At 36.6% G+C, this 20,909-nt stretch overlaps 1 protein-coding gene across 1 annotated transcript; it reads right to left on the bottom strand.

The window, feature by feature from the left end:
* Window positions 1-368: 368 nt before the first annotated feature.
* LOC110442782 (dentin sialophosphoprotein-like) lies at window positions 369-20,848 on the bottom strand. Its single transcript, XM_021486558.1, has 3 exons — window positions 20,560-20,848; window positions 15,371-16,153; window positions 369-637 (listed from the first exon to the last, which is right to left on the bottom strand). The coding sequence occupies exons 1-3, from the start codon at window positions 20,846-20,848 to the stop codon at window positions 369-371; spliced, it is 1,341 nt and encodes a 446-aa protein (XP_021342233.1).
* Window positions 20,849-20,909: the final 61 nt, after the last annotated feature.

Below are 20,909 nucleotides of genomic sequence, written 5' to 3'. Positions count from 1 at the left end.
TGCTGGTAACAAAATGAAAAATAATGTAAGCCACTTTGTCAGCCATTTTTATTCTGTGTGTGACTATGAATTCTGTATTTGACACGATTAGAACAGATGAAATCGTAGAAATGATCAGAAAGAGTGTTGAGATGCTCTTGGGAGACTGTTGGGGAAGGCCTGTAATGGGTCGTTATTCCATTGTCACAGTGTGTGGTTTCTTTCGATTAATAGATTAAGTAATGGGGTGGTAATGGGATGACATTTCACGGTTTTAAACATGATTATTGCTAAACTCATTCATAAACAAACACGTTGGGTTCGTTTTCATGACAATTATGTTTATAAATGCATAAAGCCCATCAATAGATTTCGGTGTATGTAAGGTTTCAAAGTGAATCATGTGAATAGTGACTATTCTGTATATTCATTCTTCTTTCTTCTGTGTCTCTGATAACGAAGCTTTCTGTGTCTCTGCATGATGACGAAGCTTTCTGTGTCTCTGATGACGAAGCTTTCTGTGTCTCTGATGACGCAGCTTTCTGTGTCTCTGATGACGCAGCTTTCTGTGTTTCTGATGACAAAGCTTTCTGTGTCTCTGACGACGCAGCTTTCTGTGTCTCTGATGACGAAGCTTTCTGTGTCTCTGATGACGAAGCTATGCAAATCAGCTATGGTAAAACTTGTTGCATATAATTATTATTTTCATAGACAATTTATCTGATACCAAGATGCCTATATGTGGCATACACATTGTGCCGAAGCAAACACAGTAACAAAATATGAAAACCTTCCTGATGTAGCAGGGAACAAATACATTACAAGAAACCATGATGATAACCAAAAGTGAAATTCAGTGATGTGATATATAATACTACATTCCAAAGAGCTTTTGAGAAATTATGAATTCTTGACTTGACAAAGAGTGAGGATAAGTCTAGACTTTATTTTTCTAGTTATCTTGACTGTGTGAAACACAGGACTTTAAACCTTTGACAATTAAAAGTAAAGTCCTCACTTGTCCATTAGTCTTGAAATACATCTTCAAACAATTACCATTGCATGGAAATATTAAATATGCATTGTTATATGACTTATACTGCAAAGAAATATGTCTATCACAGAATGTTGCCATTTGGGAAAATTTGGCCCCTTTAATGTTCGATACTGTTTGCTGTGATGATAAATTAACCCTCGTTAGGGAGGGCGAAAGATGCTGATGTTAAACTGCAGTGAAAATTTCTCTGTATACAGTAATTGTTTATGGGAAATATCTGTTACCTTGACCTTTCATGTGATACTCTTTAGTAAATATAACCTCTTGTATTTATGATGTTCCTTAGGAATGACCGTTGTCACAGTAATTCATGTTTCCTTAGGATTGTCACAGTAATTAGGGCCCCGTATCGGAGATACGGGTGCCCTATAGTAATCACTCTGTCTGTCTGTCTGTCTGTCTGTCTGTCCACAAATTTTGTTCCTGGCTGATAACTTTGGTATCTATTGACCGATGTAGATGAAACTTGGTCAAGATGTTCAGTTTACAAAAATACACATTGAGGTAAAAAGTCAAGGTCAAAGGTCAATGTCATTGGGTTCAAAGGTCAAGGTCAAATTTTACATCTTTTCACTGATGAACATTTCGTTATGACATTATGAAGCAAAGTTGATCAGAATTAAACAAGGAGTCAACTGACCTAAGGTCAAGGTCATCGGGTCAGGGGTCAAGGTCAAATTTTGTAGCTTTTCACTGGTGAACATTTCGCTATGACATTATGAAGCAAAGTTGTTCGGAATTAAACAAAGAGACACACTGAGGTAAAAAGTCGAGGTCAAAGGTCAAGGTCATTAGATTCAAAGGTCAAGGTCAAATTTTGCATCTTTTCACTGATGAACATTTTGTTATGACATGATGAAGCAAAGTTGATCAGAATGAAGCAAGGAGTCAATTCACCAAAGGTCAAGGTCACTGGGTCAATGTGAAGGTTAAATTTTGTACCTTTTCCCTGATGAACATTTTGTTATGACATTATGAAGCAATGTTGTTCAGAACTTAACACAGAGTCAACTGACCTTAGGTCCAGGTCACGGGGTCCAAAGGGTCAAGGTCAAGTTTTGTATTTTTCACTGATTAACATTTTGTTATGATATTAAGAAGTAAAGTTGGTCTGAATTAAAGAATAAGTGAACTGACCAAAGATCAGGGTCACTGGGTTAATGGTCAAGGTCATTTGGGTCTAAAGGTCAAAGACAAAGTGGATCTCTGGATTTGACCCTGGCTCTTGATGGAGAAGGTATACAGTAGATTTCGCTTAATATCACTTCTCATTTGTCAGCGAAAAACATGATATTAACCGAAACATGACATAAACAGAATACATATTTTCTGACGTTTTTCAGCCCTCAAAACCGGAAGTGAACATAGTCAAAAGCCTAAGTGGTGTGGCTCTACGAATTGAAGAAGATTGTGAAATAAAGATATTTTGCAACTAACCTTGTTCTTTACTCTAGTTGAAATATAGTATACGTAAATAAGTATAGAAATAAATATATTCTTTTTAATTTATTTCAGTATGCAGTTACATTTCATATATAGCAAAATGACGATCAGTACGATCGTAATTATGATTATTTACTGCAGTAGTGATGAAGGCATATAAGTGTTTGGCTGGTATTCTGCATCAAATTCAATTGTAAATATGATACTTGGTAAATATTTACATTTATCTTGATATATATACTGCTCTTTTGCTAGTAACATCTTTTTATAGTTTAATTTCTTCAGATATTTGCTGCAAGTGTGACATCGTTTTCTGCGAGTTTGTCTAGCTATCGTATGGTGACCTTTTACCTTTGAAATGTAGCATTTCATTGGATGACCTCAATATGCAAATAAGAACACCAGGCAATCAGATGCCGTGTTATGAAATCGGGTTAAACCAGCCGTAAACGAGGGAAGTGAAAAATGTAACCTCCTGTTACGATAATTTGAACAATAAATGATAACACAAAAGGTAATCTCTTTATTACATCGACATTTGGAAAGTGTAATTAAACATAGGTCATAATTTTGCAATGAATAAATTCTCGCAGCTAGATCACGATTTTACACCAGCAGCATACGGTAGAATTACGACAACACCATGTCGGTGTCGTACGTGTGTTATTTGAGATTCAAAACAAAGACGATTTTTTCGTATTGTACGTGAACCTTGGTCAAACTTAAATAGTTTAAGAAACTTATTGTTTGAAAGACAATCTTTATTTTAATCTCAATCAGCATTCGTCATATTTTACGGAAGACCATCCACTTGTATGCCTACTTCACGACAACGTAAATTCAATCTGGAGACGAGCTGTCTGTGATGATAGTACACATGTTAGTTGAAAGATTACATCACACTTGGAATTAGAAAAGTTTACAGATGTAAGACTGTCCTGGCTCCCCCAACCACAGGTGAATATCCTGTTAACAAGTATGTAAGGTCAACCTATTGTTTGACAGTCAGTCAGGTGTAACAAATACCCCGTTAGGGCGCGGCGTTGTTTACATAACACGTCCAGGTGTGACAGAAGGTCCCCGGGGGCATTTATCATGAATCATTACCGCAATTTACCTGTATTTTTTTGGTGACTGTGGCCAAAATAAAGTGATATTAAGAGAAATCGACATAAAATCAGGTGATAATAAAAGAATTGAATTGCATAGATTATATAGCAGGAAAAACGGTGCATCAAAAAAACATGATAATAACCGAAAAGTGACATTAACGGACGTGATATTAGGTGAAATGTACTGTATAAGGTGAAATAAAGCAAATCAAAGCTAACAAATGAGTATTGGACTGGTATTTACATTTCTGTTAGCCCAGCAAATATGGAGGTGGACGGAAACAAGACACACATCATAGTACATGTAAATATATATTTCGCTTCCTTGTTATTCTTTTTGAAGTCCAAATGTCAAATGTCAAGCTCAGCTTTATGGGCAGATTGCTTCTTGATGATTATGGGGGATATATTGCCACAAGACGGGGCCCTTACTGACCTGTCAGTGTTCTAGTTTATGTTCCTTAGGATTGTCACAGTAATTTATGTTTCCTTAGGAACGTCCGTTGTCACAGTAATTTATGTTCCTTAGGAATGTCCGTTGTCACAGTAATTCATGTTCCTTAGGATTGTCCATTGTCACAGTAATTTATGTTCCTTAGGAATGTCCGTTGTCACAGTAATTTATGTTCCTTATGAATGTCCGTTGTCACAGTAATTTATGTTCCTTAGTAATGTCCGTTGTCACAGTAACTTATGTTCCTTAGGAATAACTCCATTTATGTTATATTCACAAGCAACCATATTTGTCAAAATTTGTCATATTCCTTAACAACCTCATTTGCTCCAATTTCGTTTATGTTCCTTAGCAACTAGCTGCTTTTATCCTGAATATGTTCTTTTTCTTAGCAACATCATTTGTCATACCGTATAACAGGTTATTGACATGGGCTTAAATTTTGATAATTTTGACCCATATTGAGCAACAACAAGTAAGTGTATTCTGTTCAACAAATCATCAACACAACTATTACATGTGTGATATAATCTGTTTTCAAACATCTTGTATTACTCTTGATATAAAAGAATCATTACAACCACATACTTGCTATTTCACGACAACATCAAGATTTTGAAGTTTATTATCGAGACTCGTTTTTATGCTTGTTTGCGGGTCTTAATTTGTTTCCACAAAAGTATCATCCCCACAAAAATATTCTCTCCACGGAAATATCATCCCCCACAGAAATATCCTGCTTTAAGGTGGTTTATGCTATGTTCCTTCTTAATCATGTTTATCCTAATTATCATGTTCCCTTGCACCTCATTTGTTACTATTTAATTTATGTTCCTAAGCAACCACATTATCCTTAATATATCATGTTCTTTAACACCCGTTTTTGTCCTGATGTTCTGTCAGAATTGTGACGCTTTTTAATTACATCACTGAATGTTACATTTCTGCCAACAGTTTATTGTCGTGCTTGCTTTGTTCCCTCGCAACCTCTTCACAATTGGTCATTAATTAATGGTTGTCGATCGACAGCGTCACTTTCATCTTGTTGGTGTCATTGTCAGTGTCACTTGAAACCTTTTCTACTGAATTATCAGAAATCATATTGAAAATTCAGAGACACATTTGTCCCCCAGCTAGAGAACTCCTCAATTCTGTCCCCCAGATTGTGTGGTACATCAATCAAGCTCCAAGTTGTCTGCCCTTGTTTTACATTAATAGTCATACAACATCTTGATTGAGGTCAGCAGGATTGATCGTGTAGTTCTGATTGGTCATGATAGATTACACTGAATCGTCCCCATGGAGTAACCACGGCGATGTGTGTAATACAAGGTCAACACTAGCGTGAATCAATGCTATTAGGATAGCGATCAATGCATGTTTCATATCATTAAAATTAAGTCATTAGAGTTCGGAAATCTTTCAATAGGCATATCTCATATTATTGCAAAATTTCTAAAATGATGTAGTACGACGGTCACAGAAGGGTATGATACATTTGTATTTCATTCATGACCAGGTCTCGTCATTAAGGACCCCTGCACCACTGATATAAACTATAATTTTGCGTTGGAAACTTTTTCTCTGGTATGGCTAAAGCCTTGATCAGCTATTACACAGGGTTAGTAGTTAAGGTAGTTGTGTAAATGTTTTTTTTTCGGAACATATGTAAAGGTATCTAGAACCACTGTTTATGGGAGTTACATCTGTATTGCCCTTCTGATATCTTATTTGGGACTTGGGATACCCCCTGTTATTAATCTGTGGCTTTCAGAGTTCTTATCTGATTGGTTGGCAAATTGTTAAACTTGCATCTGATTGGCAATTGAATTATGAAGCTTTTCTCTGATCAGTTGAAAAACTTGTAATTTTTATTTCTGAAAGGTTGAACAATTTAAAAACACATTAAATTGGTTGACAGATTGATCAATTCAACTTTGAAACCAAAAATAGTTCATAATACTACTTGTCACAATTAATGTAATGGATAAAACTTTGTATTGACTGCTGTAGTACTGTGTTTCATCAGATGATACGGACAGCAACACGGAGGAACAGGCAAACATCACTTAGCGATGTTTCTTTATGTAAATTAAGCCATAGATATGTTGTCAAGTCTCGACGTCATGTGACAGGTTTTCTGACCCATAATTATCTCAACGTCCAAACATGGATGTGGTTCCCAGACAAAGCCACTCCCTTGGAAACACAAATTCTGACACGATATCATTAAAGCACAACTTATCTGTCTTTGTCAAGCCCAGAAATTACATGTCTATACCAACCATGTTGGAATAATAAGGGTTAAAGGAGTAAGCTTACTCAAAGTCTGTCATAAAAGTAGGTTTGTTGTCAACTTTTCAATTCAGTAAATTGGTGATTACAAGTATTTCCAAGTATATAAGGTTCAGTTTTGTTTTCTGTCATTGACGTTTTCCGCTTTATGTGGAATATTTTGCCAGGTGCAGGTGTTCTGGAAGTACTTTTCTTATAAACCATTTCATAAATGCTGCATCAAATTGTGTTGCCCTCTGGCATTTAAAACGAAGGATCATGTTAGTCTCTTATATACCTAAGATCATGTTAGTCTGTTATATACCTAAGATCATGTCAGTCTGTTATATACCTAAGATCATGTTAGTCTGTTATATAGCTAAGATCCTGTTAGTCTGTTATATACCTAATATCCTGTTAGTCTGTTATATACCTAAGATCATGTCAGTCTGTTATATACCTAAGATCATGTTAGTCTGTTATATGCCTAAGATCATGTTAGTCTGTTATATACCTAAGATCATGTTAGTCTGTTATCTACCTAAGATCATGTCAGTCTGTTATATACCTAAGATCATGTTAGTCTGTTATATAGCTAAGATCCTGTTAGTCTGTTATATACCTAAGATCATGTCAGTCTGTTATATACCTAAGATCATGTTAGTCTGTTATATAGCTAAGATCCTGTTAGTCTGTTATATACCTAACATCATGTTAGTCTGTTATATACCTAAGATCATGTTAGTCTGTTATATAGCTAAGATCCTGTTAGTCTGTTATATACCTAATATCCTGTTAGTCTCTTATATACCTAAGATCCTGTTAGTCTGTTATATACCTAAGATCGTGTTACAGCCGCCAACACTTGCTACTCTGGATGGCTTCTTGCTCTACCTTTTATCGTAAATCTGTCATTGTTCTTACCGTGTCATTTTCCTGTCATTCTCTAATGTAAAACAAAAGTTATACAAAGCAAAATGAACTATGCAGAGCTCATCGGGGCAGAGTGATTCAGAAATGTAAAATATTTATTCTCCTTCAAACATCTGTCAGTGATGTTTTTCCTTAAACAGTCAATAACTGTACATTTTGCATCTGTTATTTTCTATTGTATCTCAGCCTCTGTGTATATGGTAGTTGTGTGTTACTGTCGATTAGGAGTTGCAGAATTGCAGAGGCTGATGATAGTATGAGAAACAGTTACTAAATCAGCTGACAACCTGTACTCCTAAACCATTTGTTAGATTGTTTTGAAACATGACACAATGAAAGTACATTATATGAAGATGTGCAGGAGCGGAGGAATTTGTGATTCCACTATTCTTTCCTGAAGTTATGGCCCTTCTAACTTAAAATTTCTGCTCAAGAAACCTTGTAAGTGCAACTCCTCAATAACTATTTCATTTTTTTTTTTGTGACTTGGCACAGTGAAAGTACACCATATGTCTGTACTGTCCTTTGGGACTAAGTCCCTTGATCTTAACTGGGTACCAGTTGAAATACCCTCCTGTAACAATATATACAATTGTTGAAAATAAAAATTTAGATACAGGTATGCTACCATGACTTTCACCATGGTTTGGCCCCACCCCAGGGAGCTTATTTGGTCAAATGAGAATTTTTACTAGCATAGAGTGATAACATTGCTTACATGATTGGCGATATTGTTTAAAAAGACATTTTCTCTGGAACAAAAAGACAGATATCAACCATATTTCGTTGGAAGCATTTTTAGGTGACAGTGATTCAAAAGAGGACAAAAGTAGGGGTTGACCCCTGGGAGCCGAGGGACGTTACCAACAGGTTTATTTGGCCACATTGCTTTTAGCAACTTCGCTTCTGAAATTACATGTTAATATCAGCCATAAAGGGTTGGAAACTATCTCAGGTGGTGAGTATTCAAAACTGTACCAATGGAAAGGCTGACCCCCTCCCCTCTGGGCTAAGGGTCATGGCCAAATAATAACTTGATTATGGTTGAGATCCCCTACCTAAAACCATGTTTGAAATAAATGAGTATAAACAGAGGAATAAACATATGCTACCAGGATGGCTCTGGGGGCTGGCCCCACCCTTGAAGACTTAGTCTCTTAATCATAACTTTGAAACAAAATAGATCCCCACCCTTAGCGATATATATATAATTGCTCATCATAAAGAGACAAACACAATCATGATATTTGAAAGGACTCTAGGATCTTGCCACACCCCTATGGACAGGTGTCTGGGTCAGAACTTGAAAACAGATGTGATCCCTACCCTATAACAGTATCTACAACTGATGAGTATAATGAGAGGATTCACATATGCAACTAGGATGGCACCAGGGTCAGGCCCCACCCTTGAAGACTTAGTTCCTGGGATAAAACATGTAAGTATTTGAGATCCGGATCCCAACCTTATAACAATTTGTACAGTTGCTGAGCATGAAGATTCTGATACTCAAATGCTACTAGGATTGCATGGGCTATAGAACAGGCCCTATATATAGGATCTTATTTGCAATACCAATTTTAATGAGAATATTTTGCCATGATTGATCAAATAACCAGGTGAGAAAATGCAAACGTTCATATTATATTATGTATTTTTGTGCAGATGAGACTTTTTAAGGCTAAATGTTGGTGTTAACCCCTAACAAAAGGGGGAAAACGTGGTAGACATAAGTTCTCAGACCAGCACAAAGTATAACATGGCTTTTCAAATGTGGCACGTTTTTTACATGGCTGGATCTAAATTTATACAGACATTACAATGTAAATAAGGATTCAAAATCCATTTAGGTAACTGCCTCATCCTTTAAAAGGGTTCTGCTTTTCTCATCTATACTGGTCAGACTTGATGGGTAGTAGGTTGCTGTTGGCCATTAATTTTCCAAAATCGTACCCAAGGTAATTGATTGATCCGGTGGAAAAACAATGGACAAAGGATGCATGTATAAAAAACTTCTAGAATGTAGATAAATGTTAGTGTTTAAAAGCCATTTGGCATAAAATCTTTATGAGATTTGGCACTGATATTTAGAAGTTGTACAAGAAAATTCCTAGGATTTGAAGAAAATTTATTATTTGTCTGAGTCTGCATACATTTAATTATATTGTACTGAGTGAACGCATTTGACACGGACAGCACATTGGTGGATTCAATTTTGAGCTGGTTGCCATGGCGACACTTTGAGAGTAACAAGGTCAGTATGGTCATTAGGTGTGTAGAGGTTATCAAGGTCACTGTCTGGGTCACAGCTGTCTTTAGGCAAAGCTATTTAACTATTTTTTTATGAACGAAATCAGTGGTTTTATCTTCAGGCAGTTTTACTGGTCATTATACAAAAATATCAATAGGATTTTACCTATTTGATGCTATTTGTAGAAATAGGACAATATATATTTCTCCTTCTCCAACCCTAATCAATAGTTTGATACAGTCAGAATTGGTATTTTTTAAGGGAGTAAAATGAATTACCAGGATTTACCAGCCTTTTTTGGTGTGCCAGAAACAAAGAACTATAAGAATCATTGTGTCTGTCTTGGTTTTCTATCCTTTCTTTTCTGGAGATTATCTCAAAATTGTTATGTCCAAAACTTCTCAAGTACACATGGTAATATGAAGGTTTGCAATAGATTAAGGTTAAGGTGAAGGTGACTGATCGCTGTTGCTAAAAATAGAACAGGTGCATAAGTAAATGGTACCTGTCATAATACTTGTGTAAAGTTTTGTTGCCCATAGTTTGAAATTTAAAATTGTCACTTTGGCTTTTGTCTAATGGTTATCATGGATACATTATTACAGTAAGGCACATGAAAGGGCTGCTGGTGACCTGTCAGTGTTTTAGTTCGTCATCCAAAATTATTCAAAATGACAATGAAATAGTGAAGTTCTTCAAATTATTACAATCACTATAAGACAGCAGAAAATGAAATACTTGTCTTTCTTCAGAATTAAAAAAATACTTTGTAGAACATAGACATTTTTGTCTGATTTATTTTATTTTATTTAAAAACTGATGCAATGTTTTCTTACATCTGATATATCAAATTGGACAACCTCGCAGACAGCAGCTAATGGTTTCTTCAGGGATACAGTGTTTAACCGACACTGTGAAAATGTTGCTTTTCTTGAAAATTCAATGTGAATTTCAGTCCCTTTTCCCCCCCCAAACCTGCATTTACACATTATGTGAGGGTGATAACATAGGGATTCAACTTCTGCTTTCCTCGACAAAACATTGATTTCTGATCAGTTAGATAGCTATGTGAAACCTCAACTTGAAATTGTATATATTGGTGGCTAATGAAGTCTGTCTGGTGGAAAGAGTGGTGTTTAGCTGCCGTTACATCTGTAACGACAAAACTAGCTTGTTTTGGGGCTGTTACATCTGTGCGACAAAACTAGCTCGTTTTGGTGCCGCATTTGTGAGTCATCATGTTGAAACAAAAACAATCTAGTAATGGCTTCAGTCCTGAACTTTGTACACCATCTTTAAGTATTCTTACGTGTTCAGGAATCTCACAGACATTAATATATATATACATTTAGCTGTCGTTTAATTTCATTTAAGGTTATATGTGGCTCTTTCAGGGTTTCCGATTGGCTCCAGTTTAAATTTTGGAATTTGTCTATGTTACAAATCAGTGATACAAGGGACAGTCCTGAAATTCAATTGTCCTGGATGTATGCGGCGCCACGTACAGCTCTAACGTCAATTACCCTGCTCTCTAAAATTATGGGATCTAGCGTTCGTACTTTTAGAGTCTTTAAAAAGACCTGATTGGCTGTTAGAGAAGATTTAACTGTGTAGTGATTTATACAATGTATCTAGTAAGAATTCTATTGGCTTTTTGTTTAAAATCTTACTTGATCCATATTGGTTTTGATTGATTGAAAAGTGAAGCTTTTAGGATACACTATGTAAATTCTGATTTTAAAATTATCTTGGCTGGGAGAGTGCGGAGTACAAGAAGTATGACACTGTGGACTATTCTGTCTTTGCGTATTGCAGAGTTATCTTCTCTTGTGAGCAGGTATTGATTGTTACGTCATTGGTTTGCGAGAGTAACGTCATCAATTTTGAGAAAACGACATAATTTTCTCACACAAACTAATGACGTAACAATCAATTCCTGCTCACAAGAGAAGATAACTCTGCAATATGCAAAGACGGAATATCCCGAGATTGGTGTATAGCTCAGTAAATCATGACTGTTGAGGGACTATGGATTGCCTTGTTCCTATTGTAACAGTTACACAGATCTGGTTTATGTACAATATGCTGTTGATGTCTTAAATATGTTCATTGTTTAAAAACGATGTCTTATTTAAAATTCAGTTAGTGTAACTAACGACCACCAAGGGGAACAGAAGTGCTAGTAACTGTGTTTTCTAGTTTTGTTATTTACCTATATTGCTAAGCTAGCTACAGTTGCACAGCCACCATTTGTTTTGTTTTTATGATATATGTTAGTGTTGTAACGGTCCATCAACACTGTAAGGTATACAGGGCCACATAGAAGAATACGGGTAAATATGCCCAAGAGAGACACAGAAGTATCAACATAATAGAAAAAGTGTGGAATAAAGAAGATGTATATCTCTTTTGGTTAGAAATGTCCCTTAAGCACAAGAAAAAAATAATTTGAAAGGAGGCCACATAAGTTGCCTCACACATGTCTGTATAGCTACCATCTAAATAACAAAAGTCAAAGCTTGACTTTATAAATCATTTGCCTACAGTTACTATATTGTTAACATACTGATAAAACCTGTCTATAGAGCTAACTGTTTATTTCTACCATACTGACAAAACCTGAGATTATCCCTCGTACTAACTGTTTATTTCTACCATACTGACAAAACCTGAGATTACCATCATACTAACTGTTATTTTCTACCATACTGACACAACCTGTCTAAAGATATCACCTTTGTACTAACTGTTTATTTCTATCATACTGACAAAACCTCTCTGTAGAGATCACCTTTGTACTAACTGTGTATTTCTATCATACTGACAAAACATGTCTATAGAGATCACCTTTGTACTAACTGTTTATTTCTACCATACTGACAAAACCTGTCTGTAGAGATCACCATTGTACTAACTGTTTATTTCTACCATACTGACAAAACCTATCTGTAGAGATCACCTTTGTACTAACTGTTTATTTCTATCATACTGACAAAACCTGTATATAGAGACCAACTTTGTACTAACTGTTTATTTCTACCATACTGACAAAACCTGTCTGTAGAGATCACCTTTGTACTAACTGTTTATTTCTATCATACTGACAAAACATGTCTGTAGAGATCACCTTTGTACTAACGGTTTATTTCTACCATACTGACAAAACCTGTCTGTAGAGATCACCTTTTGTGCTAACTGTTTATTTCTATCATACTGACAAAACCTCTCTGTAGAGACCAACTTTGTACTAACTGTTTATTTCTATCATACTGACAAAACCTGTCTGTAGAGATCACCTTTGTACTAACTGTTTATTTCAATCATACTGACAAAACCTATCTGTAGAGATCACCTTTGTACTAACTGTTTATTTCTACCATAATGTCAAAACCTGTATATAGAGATCACCTTTGTACTAACTGTTTATTTCTATCATACTGACAACACCTGTCTGTAGAGATCACCTTTGTACTAACTGTTTATTTCTACCATAATGACAAAAGCTGTCTGTAGAGATCACCTTTGTACTCACTGTTTATTTCTATCATACTGACAAAACCTGTCTGTAGAGAACACCTTTGTACTAACTGTTTATTTCTATCATACTGACAAAACCTGTCTGTAGAGATCACCTTTGTACTAACTGTTTATTTCTATCATACTGACAACACCTGTCTGTAGAGAACACCTTTGTACTAACTGTTTATTTCTATCATACTGACAAAACCTATTTGTAGAGATCACCTTTGTACTCACTGTTTATTTCTATCATACTGACAACACCTGTCTGTAGAGATCACCTTTGTACCTACTGTTTATTTCTATCATACTGACAAAACCTGTCTGTAGAGAACACCGTTGTACTAACTGTTTATTTCTATCATACTGACAAATCCTGTCTGTAGAGAACCCCTTTGTACTAACTGTTTATTTCTACCATACTGACAAAACCTATCTGTAGGGATCTCCTTTGTACTAACTGTTTATTTCTATCATACTGACAAATCCTGTCTGTAGAGAACACCTTTGTACTACCTGTTTATTTCTACCATACTGACAACACCTGTCTGTAGAGATCACCTTTGTACTCACTGTTTATTTCTATCATACTGACCAAACCTGTCTGGCGAGAACACCTTTGTACTAACTGTTTATTTCTACCATACTGACAAAACCTATCTGTAGGGATCACCTTTGTACTAACTGTTTATTTCTATCATACTGACAAAACCTGTCTGTAGAGATCACCTTTGTACTAACTGTTTATTTCTACCATAATGACAAAAGCTGTCTGTAGAGATCACCTTTGTACTAACTGTTTATTTCTATCATACTGTCAAAACCTGTCTGTAGAGATCACCTTTTCACTATCTGTTCATTTCTACGATACTGACAAAACCTGTCTGTAGAGAACACCTTTGTACAAACTGTTTATTTCTACCATACTGACAAAACCTGAGATTATCCCTCGTACTAACTGTTTATTTCTATCATACTGACAAAACCTGTATATAGAGATCACCTTTTCACTGCCTGTTTATTTCTACCATTCTGACAAAATCTGTCTATAGAGATCACCTTTTCACTATCTGTTCATTTCTACGATACTGACAAAACCTGTCTGTAGAGATCCCCTTTTCACTGTCTGTTTATTTCTACCATAATGACAAAACCTGTCTATAGAGATAGCCTTTTCACTGTCTGTTTATTTCTACCATTCTGACAAAACCTGTCTATAGAGATCACCTTTGTACTAACTGTTTATTTCTACCATACTGACAAAACCTGTCTATAGAGATCCCCTTTGTACTAACTGTTTATTTCTACCATACTGACAAAACCTGTATATAGAGATCACCTTTGTACTAACTGTTTATTTCTACCATACTCACAAAACCTGTCTATAGAGATCACCTTTTCACTGTCTGTTTATTTCTATCATACTGACAAAACCTGTCTATAGAGATCATCTTTTCACTGTCTGTTTATTTCTACCATTCTGACAAAACCTGTCTATAGAGATCACCTTTCTGCTGTCCATTTATATCTACCATACTGACAAAACCTGTCTATAGAGATCACCTTTTCACTGTCTGTTTATTTCTATCATACTGACAAAACCTGTCTATAGAGATCATCTTTTCACTGTCTGTTTATTTCTACCATTCTGACAAAACCTGTCTATAGAGATCATCTTTACACTGTCTGTTTATTTCTACCATACTGACAAAACCGGTCTATAGAGATCACCTTTCTTCTGCCTGTTTATTTTTACCACATTAGTTTAACTAAAACCAACATTGGATTTCACATCTATGAGAATCAAAATAGTTTAATCAGAAGTGGACTTTACATCTTTGCTAGAATCAAAACCAGTGAGTGCAAATTATGATCAAACCTGACAAAAACCAACATTTTACAATAGTCTATCCTTCAAAAATTAATGACTGTTTTTGGTGATTTCAGTAAATGATGTACTCTCGTCATAAATGTTGTGATATGGCTTAGCTGAGCCAGTAATGGTAGTTTATTAGCTCACCTGCCCGAAGTGCAAGTGAGCTTATGCCATGGCGCGGCGTCCGTCAACTTTTCCTAAAAATCGCTACTAGTCATAAACGACTGGGCAGATTTTTACCAAATTTGGTCAGAAGCATCCTTAGTGGAAGGGGAACAAATTTTGTATCTCCCCTGGGGGCTGTGGGGCGGGGCACAATAGGAGAAATATAGCAAATTCTTTAAAATACTTCTTCTTCTGTAGGAATGAAAGGATTTGTTCCATTTTTAGTCTGAAGCATCCTTGGGTAAAGGGGAACCAATTTTGTATAAACATGTCTTTCCCTGTGTACTGTTGTTAGAGCATGTCTTACCCTGTGTACTGTTGTTAGAACATGCCTTTCTCTCTGCACTGTTGTTAGAGCATGTCTTTCCCTGTGTACTGTTGTTAGAGCATGTCTTTTCCTCTGTACTGTTGTTAGAGCATGTCATTCCCTGTGTACTGTTGTTAGAGCATGTCTTTCCCTGTGTACTGTTGTTAGAGCATGTCTTTTCCTCTGTACTGTTGTTATAGCATGTCTTTCCCTCTGTACTGTTGTTAGAACATGTCTTTCCCTCTGTACTGTTGTTAGAGCATTTCTTTCCCTGTGTACTGTTGTTAGAGCATGTCTGTCTCTCTGTACTGTTGTTAGAGCATGTCTGTCCCTCTGTACTGTTGTTAGAGCATGTCTTTCCATCTGTACTGTTCTTAGAGCATGTCTTTCCATCTGTACTGTTGTTAGGGCATGTCTTTCCATCAGTACTGTTGTTAGAGCATGTCTTTCCCTCTGTACTGTTGTTAGAGCATTTCTTTCCCTCTGTACTGTTGTTAGAGCATGTCTGTCTCTCTGTACTGTTGTTAGAGCATGTCTTTACCTCTGTACTGTTGTAAGAGCATTTCTTTCCCTCTGTCCTGTTGTTATAGCATGTCTTTCCCTCAATACTGTTGTTAGAGAATGTCTTTCCCTCTGTTCTGTTGTTATAGCATGTCTTTCCCTCAATACTGTTGTTAGAGAATGTCTTTCCCTCTGTCCTGTTGTTATAGCATGTCTTTCCCTTTGTACTTTTGTTAGAGCATGTCTTTTCCTCTGTACTGTTGTGAGAGCATGTCTGTCTCTCTGTATTGTTGTTAGAGCATGTCTATCCCTCTGTACTGTTGTTTGAGCATGTCTTTCCCTTTGTACTGTTGTTAGACCATGTCTTTCCCTCTGTACTGTTGTTAGAGCATGTCTTTCCATCAATACTGTTGTTAGAGCATGTCTTTCCCTCTGTACTGTTGTTATAGCATGTTTTTCCCGCTGTACTGTTGTTAGAGCATGTCTTTACCTCTGTACTGTTGTTATAGCATGCCCGCCCGCCCGCCAGGCGGGCGGGCTGGCGGGGGGGGGGGCATGCGAACAATGTCCGCTCGATATCTCAAGTAATTATTAACGGATTAACTTCAAACTTCACCACAAGGTTAATTACCATAAAAGCTCGAACAAGTTCGATAACCGCCATTATCCGACCATAATTTGTGGAGTTATGCCCCTTTATGGACTTGCCGACACAGTGTCCGCTCGATATCTCGATTAATTATTAACAGATTAACTTCAAACTTCACACCGAGGTTAATTACCATGAAACCTCGGACAAGCAGTGTCCGCTCGATATCTCGAGTAATTATTAACAGATTAACTTCAAACTTCACACCAAGGTTAATTACCATGAAACCTCGGACAACGTCTATAACCGCCATTATCCGACCGTAATTATTGGAGTTATTCCCCTTGGTTTCATTAATGCGATGCATGTGTTCCATGATGTTGAATTGCACTCATTGATCTACCAGTTATGTTGAATGATTTCTCTTTCAATATCAATTACTCACAAATACTTCATATATTTCAATCATACAAACAACTGCTCATTCAATGTGTGACGGGCGTATTATATACCGCTTGCGGTAACCTTGTTAGAGCATGTCTTTACCTCTGTACTGTTGTTAGAGCATGTCTTTCCCTCTGTACTGTTGTTAGAGCATTCTTTCTCTCTGTACTGTTGTTAGAGCATATCTTTAATTCTTTAGCTATCTCTATCATTACACAGGAAACTTAAAAAACGTTTCTATTGCACCTTTTTTTTCATTTCAATTTAAAAAAAATGGGATGGTATTTAGCAAAGGCAAGAGGAAAGGACATGAGCATTGATCTCAATTAGGGAAATAAAGTTAGTTTAAAAATATCTCAATTAGAGAGATACAGTCGTCTCTCCCTGCCAGATGTCGGACCAAAAGGACAAAAGACCATCAAGATAATTTCTTCCCTGAAATATCCCGAATCAAATTGGCAGTGAGAGTTGGAAATGGAACGCCAATCTAAATAACCATCACTAGATATTTAAGATTGATCCTGAGAATGGCAATTTATTTTCAGTTTTGTAATTTTCAGGTCAAAGATTAAAAAGTTACATTTCAATCTTGTTCATCTGCAAGGGGAAAATCTGCTAAGAAATCAAGAAATTACTTAGACTTGAATCAGCAGCAATTCTATTTTCTTAGCTTAAATTAACAAATATTAAATTAATGTCACATCATATACTTCATTGAACATTCAGAATTTCTTTGACATCACATATTTATGGACAAATAGAATCTGCCCCTGCCTTGAGGGTGTGACAGAGCAATCTTCAATCGGAGGGTGAGTTATTTGGTCGTCCAACCAGGGCTCTTTCGAGGGTTAGACAACCAAACAAATCACCCGAGGGTTGGATATAACTGTTTCACCCTCAAGACAGGGGATGATTATTTTTCTACCATCCTATTATTTCAGTCACAACTCAACCTACAGTAGTCATACTTTGTGTATGAATGATCGCCATTCACCTGTTTATGATGTCATGATCACCATTCACCTGTTTATGACGTCATGATCGCCACTCACCTGTTTATGACGTCATGATCGCCATTCATTTTTATTATGTCACAATTTGGCATGTGCTGTATATTCTGCACAAAGCTATCTGCCCATAGGGGTGACAAGCTCACTCACAGATCTCTCCTGGCTAAAAACTGGAGACATGCCGGTTAGTGATAGAAAACTTATTCAAATGATTCACTAAAGGTTTGAAATGCATCTTTTTAACATTTATGAGGGTATGCAACACAACTGTATTTCAAAACTTACATTTACATTCTATTGCATCCACTTTTATTATTTGAAATTAAGAAAAAATAGTCTTTTTTTCATGTTAAAAGGCAAAACACCGTCATGAGAACAACATGAATTGAACAGCCTTTTTTCGCGGGAAAGATGATGCGTTGTCAACGGTGACGAAATACACAGTTGAGCAATAAAACAAATAGTTCCACTTTGCATATTTTTTATTGACTTAATTTATATCCCCAGCATGTTTAACAACCATTGATTATCTTAAAAATTGACAGTAGATCTTAATTTAAAACAAAAAAACCCGTAAAATATTTTAGTTGCAAAAAGTAAGAAATTTATTCCGTGTTTGCGGAGATAGCTGACCGTTAAAAACCTGTTTTGCAGCGACATCGCTCATCAGGCCACGAAGCGGTTTGACTTTCAACGAGATAGAAAGTGCGTCCATGAAATGTAGAGTTTCCGAAGAAACCAGATGACCATTTAAAAGATGCTGTTGGCTAAACTCTTATGTCGATCGTTTGTGTCAACATGACTAACTCTGACATCGTTTGAACATTCGGCATGTGTTACTATCGATGAGGGACTGGTCGAAGAGCCAGGACGATTTCACCTGCTTCGCCACTTGCAACGGACGTTAGTGTAGATTCTAGAGGACAGTGAATTATTCTGTTCTTTTGAAAAGGGTCTATTATAGATCTTATAGCAGACATGCTTCGGTTGCCCGACACAAACATGATGTGCCTTGATTCAAAACCACAATAATTCCATATTCTAGGGACAACGTCCGCGACGTCGCTGTCCTGGAGCACAGGGGTCCGTTACAAATGACATGTCTGTGGCTGTAGTTAGCACACGACATATTTTAGACGCTGAGTATGTGGACTTCAATTTCTTTAAAAGGCGGGGTGATTTCTTGTTGATAATATAAAAAAAAGGATTATTAAAATATATTTACATATATTTCAACTGTTGATAAACAATTTGTTCTGTTTTGGGATTGTTTGTGTGTGTGTGTGTGTGTGTTGGGGGGTCAGAGGTCATGTAACGGTACATGTAGTACTGTTAATATTACTACACACTTGCTTTTATTGAATCATAAAAACATTTTGAGTTGGTAGTGTTATCTAGAGGCACTACAACACAAATGTAAATATTTCTGTATGGTGTCAAATCTAACAACCTCACTGTTTCTATCTGAAATTTTCTAAATTTGCCTACTTGTGATAAATTTGATGAACAATGGTTGTAGAACCTTTCTTATTATAACCACTCATAAAATGTAAGCATCTGTTATATATATATATGTACAATCAAGTGACTGGTTAATTCTGATGTTTAACTTAGATACCTTCACTGTTAAATGGAGGGTCAACAGTGGCAATAGAGGCAGAAATTACAGTAGTTTCTCTGTGATAATCCCAGGAGATCTACTAATTAGAGAAAACATAAAAACAGTATTTTGTGCTTACTTCCAAACTTGACCCAACACATGGCGTTGGAATAAGCAAGGAGGATGAGGGTAATTGACAACGGATGGCACCAGTGTTTGAGTTTTTCTTCTAAACCCAAACAGCCTACCTTTTAAAGTTATGACAGCAGATGTTATAATTTTACAGCTGTAAAATGATCTCTTTACCCATTCACCCTAAAGTCTCATTTGAACCTTACCAATTCAAAGACTGGGCAAGTCCAGTTTAAATATGTAGGGGTGATCATGAATGCATTAAGGGTCCCTGTCACACTGCAGGCTAAACAGTGGAGAGTTCCATTATGTTCTTTTGCACAAACAGTAACCTCTCCTTAATTTAATTTTGGATAAATCTAGCGCAACTGGGCTAGGTAACTTCAGTTGATTAGGTAGCTCAGTTCATTAGAGCGAAAGCATAATGATCAAAGGTTCAGGGTTTGAATCCTCATTTTGCCGAGTTGTAACTTTACAATGAAAATACTGCTGTGGATTCTTCTTTTTATTGATTTTTTCTCCATAATTTTGAGATTGGTAGTGGTATGGGTGTCCTTAACGTAGTAACCTCTTACATCAATACATCAAAACATTCCTTGATAGGGCAGCACAGAAATTCTAGTGAGATTGTGTCGTATTTTATTGTTTTGCTGTTTTGTTGTTTACCACTGCCTGCAGTGAATCAACTCATTCACCCCTGAAGACACAGTTGAACCCTTCCAATTCAAAGGTTTGAATAGATCTCTATGAAATTTCAGGGGTGAATTAATTAAGTTGTGATCTTGGGTTATGATTCCATTGCCTCCTTAAGGATCCCACTGCCAAAAACTGTCATTATAAGTATTGGAAACTTTGTTACGGAATGACTATAGCTTTGATAAATCATTTCTAAAAAGAAAACTTGGATTAGAACCTTGAACTTCAGACCGAGGGGCTATCCTGGGATTAGAACCCTGAACTCCAGACCGAGGGGCTAGACTGAGATTAGAACCCTGAACTCCAGACCGAGGGGCTGGACTGGGATTAGAACCCTGAACTCCAGACCGAGGGGCTGGACTGGGATTAGAACCTTGAACTCCTGACCGAGGGGCTAGACTGGGATTAGAACCCTGAACTCCAGACCGAGGGGCTAGACTGGGATGAGGACCCTGAACTCCAGACCGAGGGGCTAGACTGGGATTAGAACCCTGAACTCCAGACATAGGGGCTAGACTGAGATTAGAACCCTGAACTCCAGACCGAGGGGCTAGACTGGGATTAGAA

This window comes from Mizuhopecten yessoensis, unplaced genomic scaffold (genome assembly GCF_002113885.1).
Source record: "Mizuhopecten yessoensis strain PY_sf001 unplaced genomic scaffold, ASM211388v2 scaffold716299, whole genome shotgun sequence".
Lineage (NCBI taxonomy): Eukaryota > Metazoa > Mollusca > Bivalvia > Pectinida > Pectinidae > Mizuhopecten > Mizuhopecten yessoensis.
The sequence above is the reverse complement of the archived record's forward strand: the minus strand, read 5'-3'. Positions and strand labels throughout refer to the sequence as shown.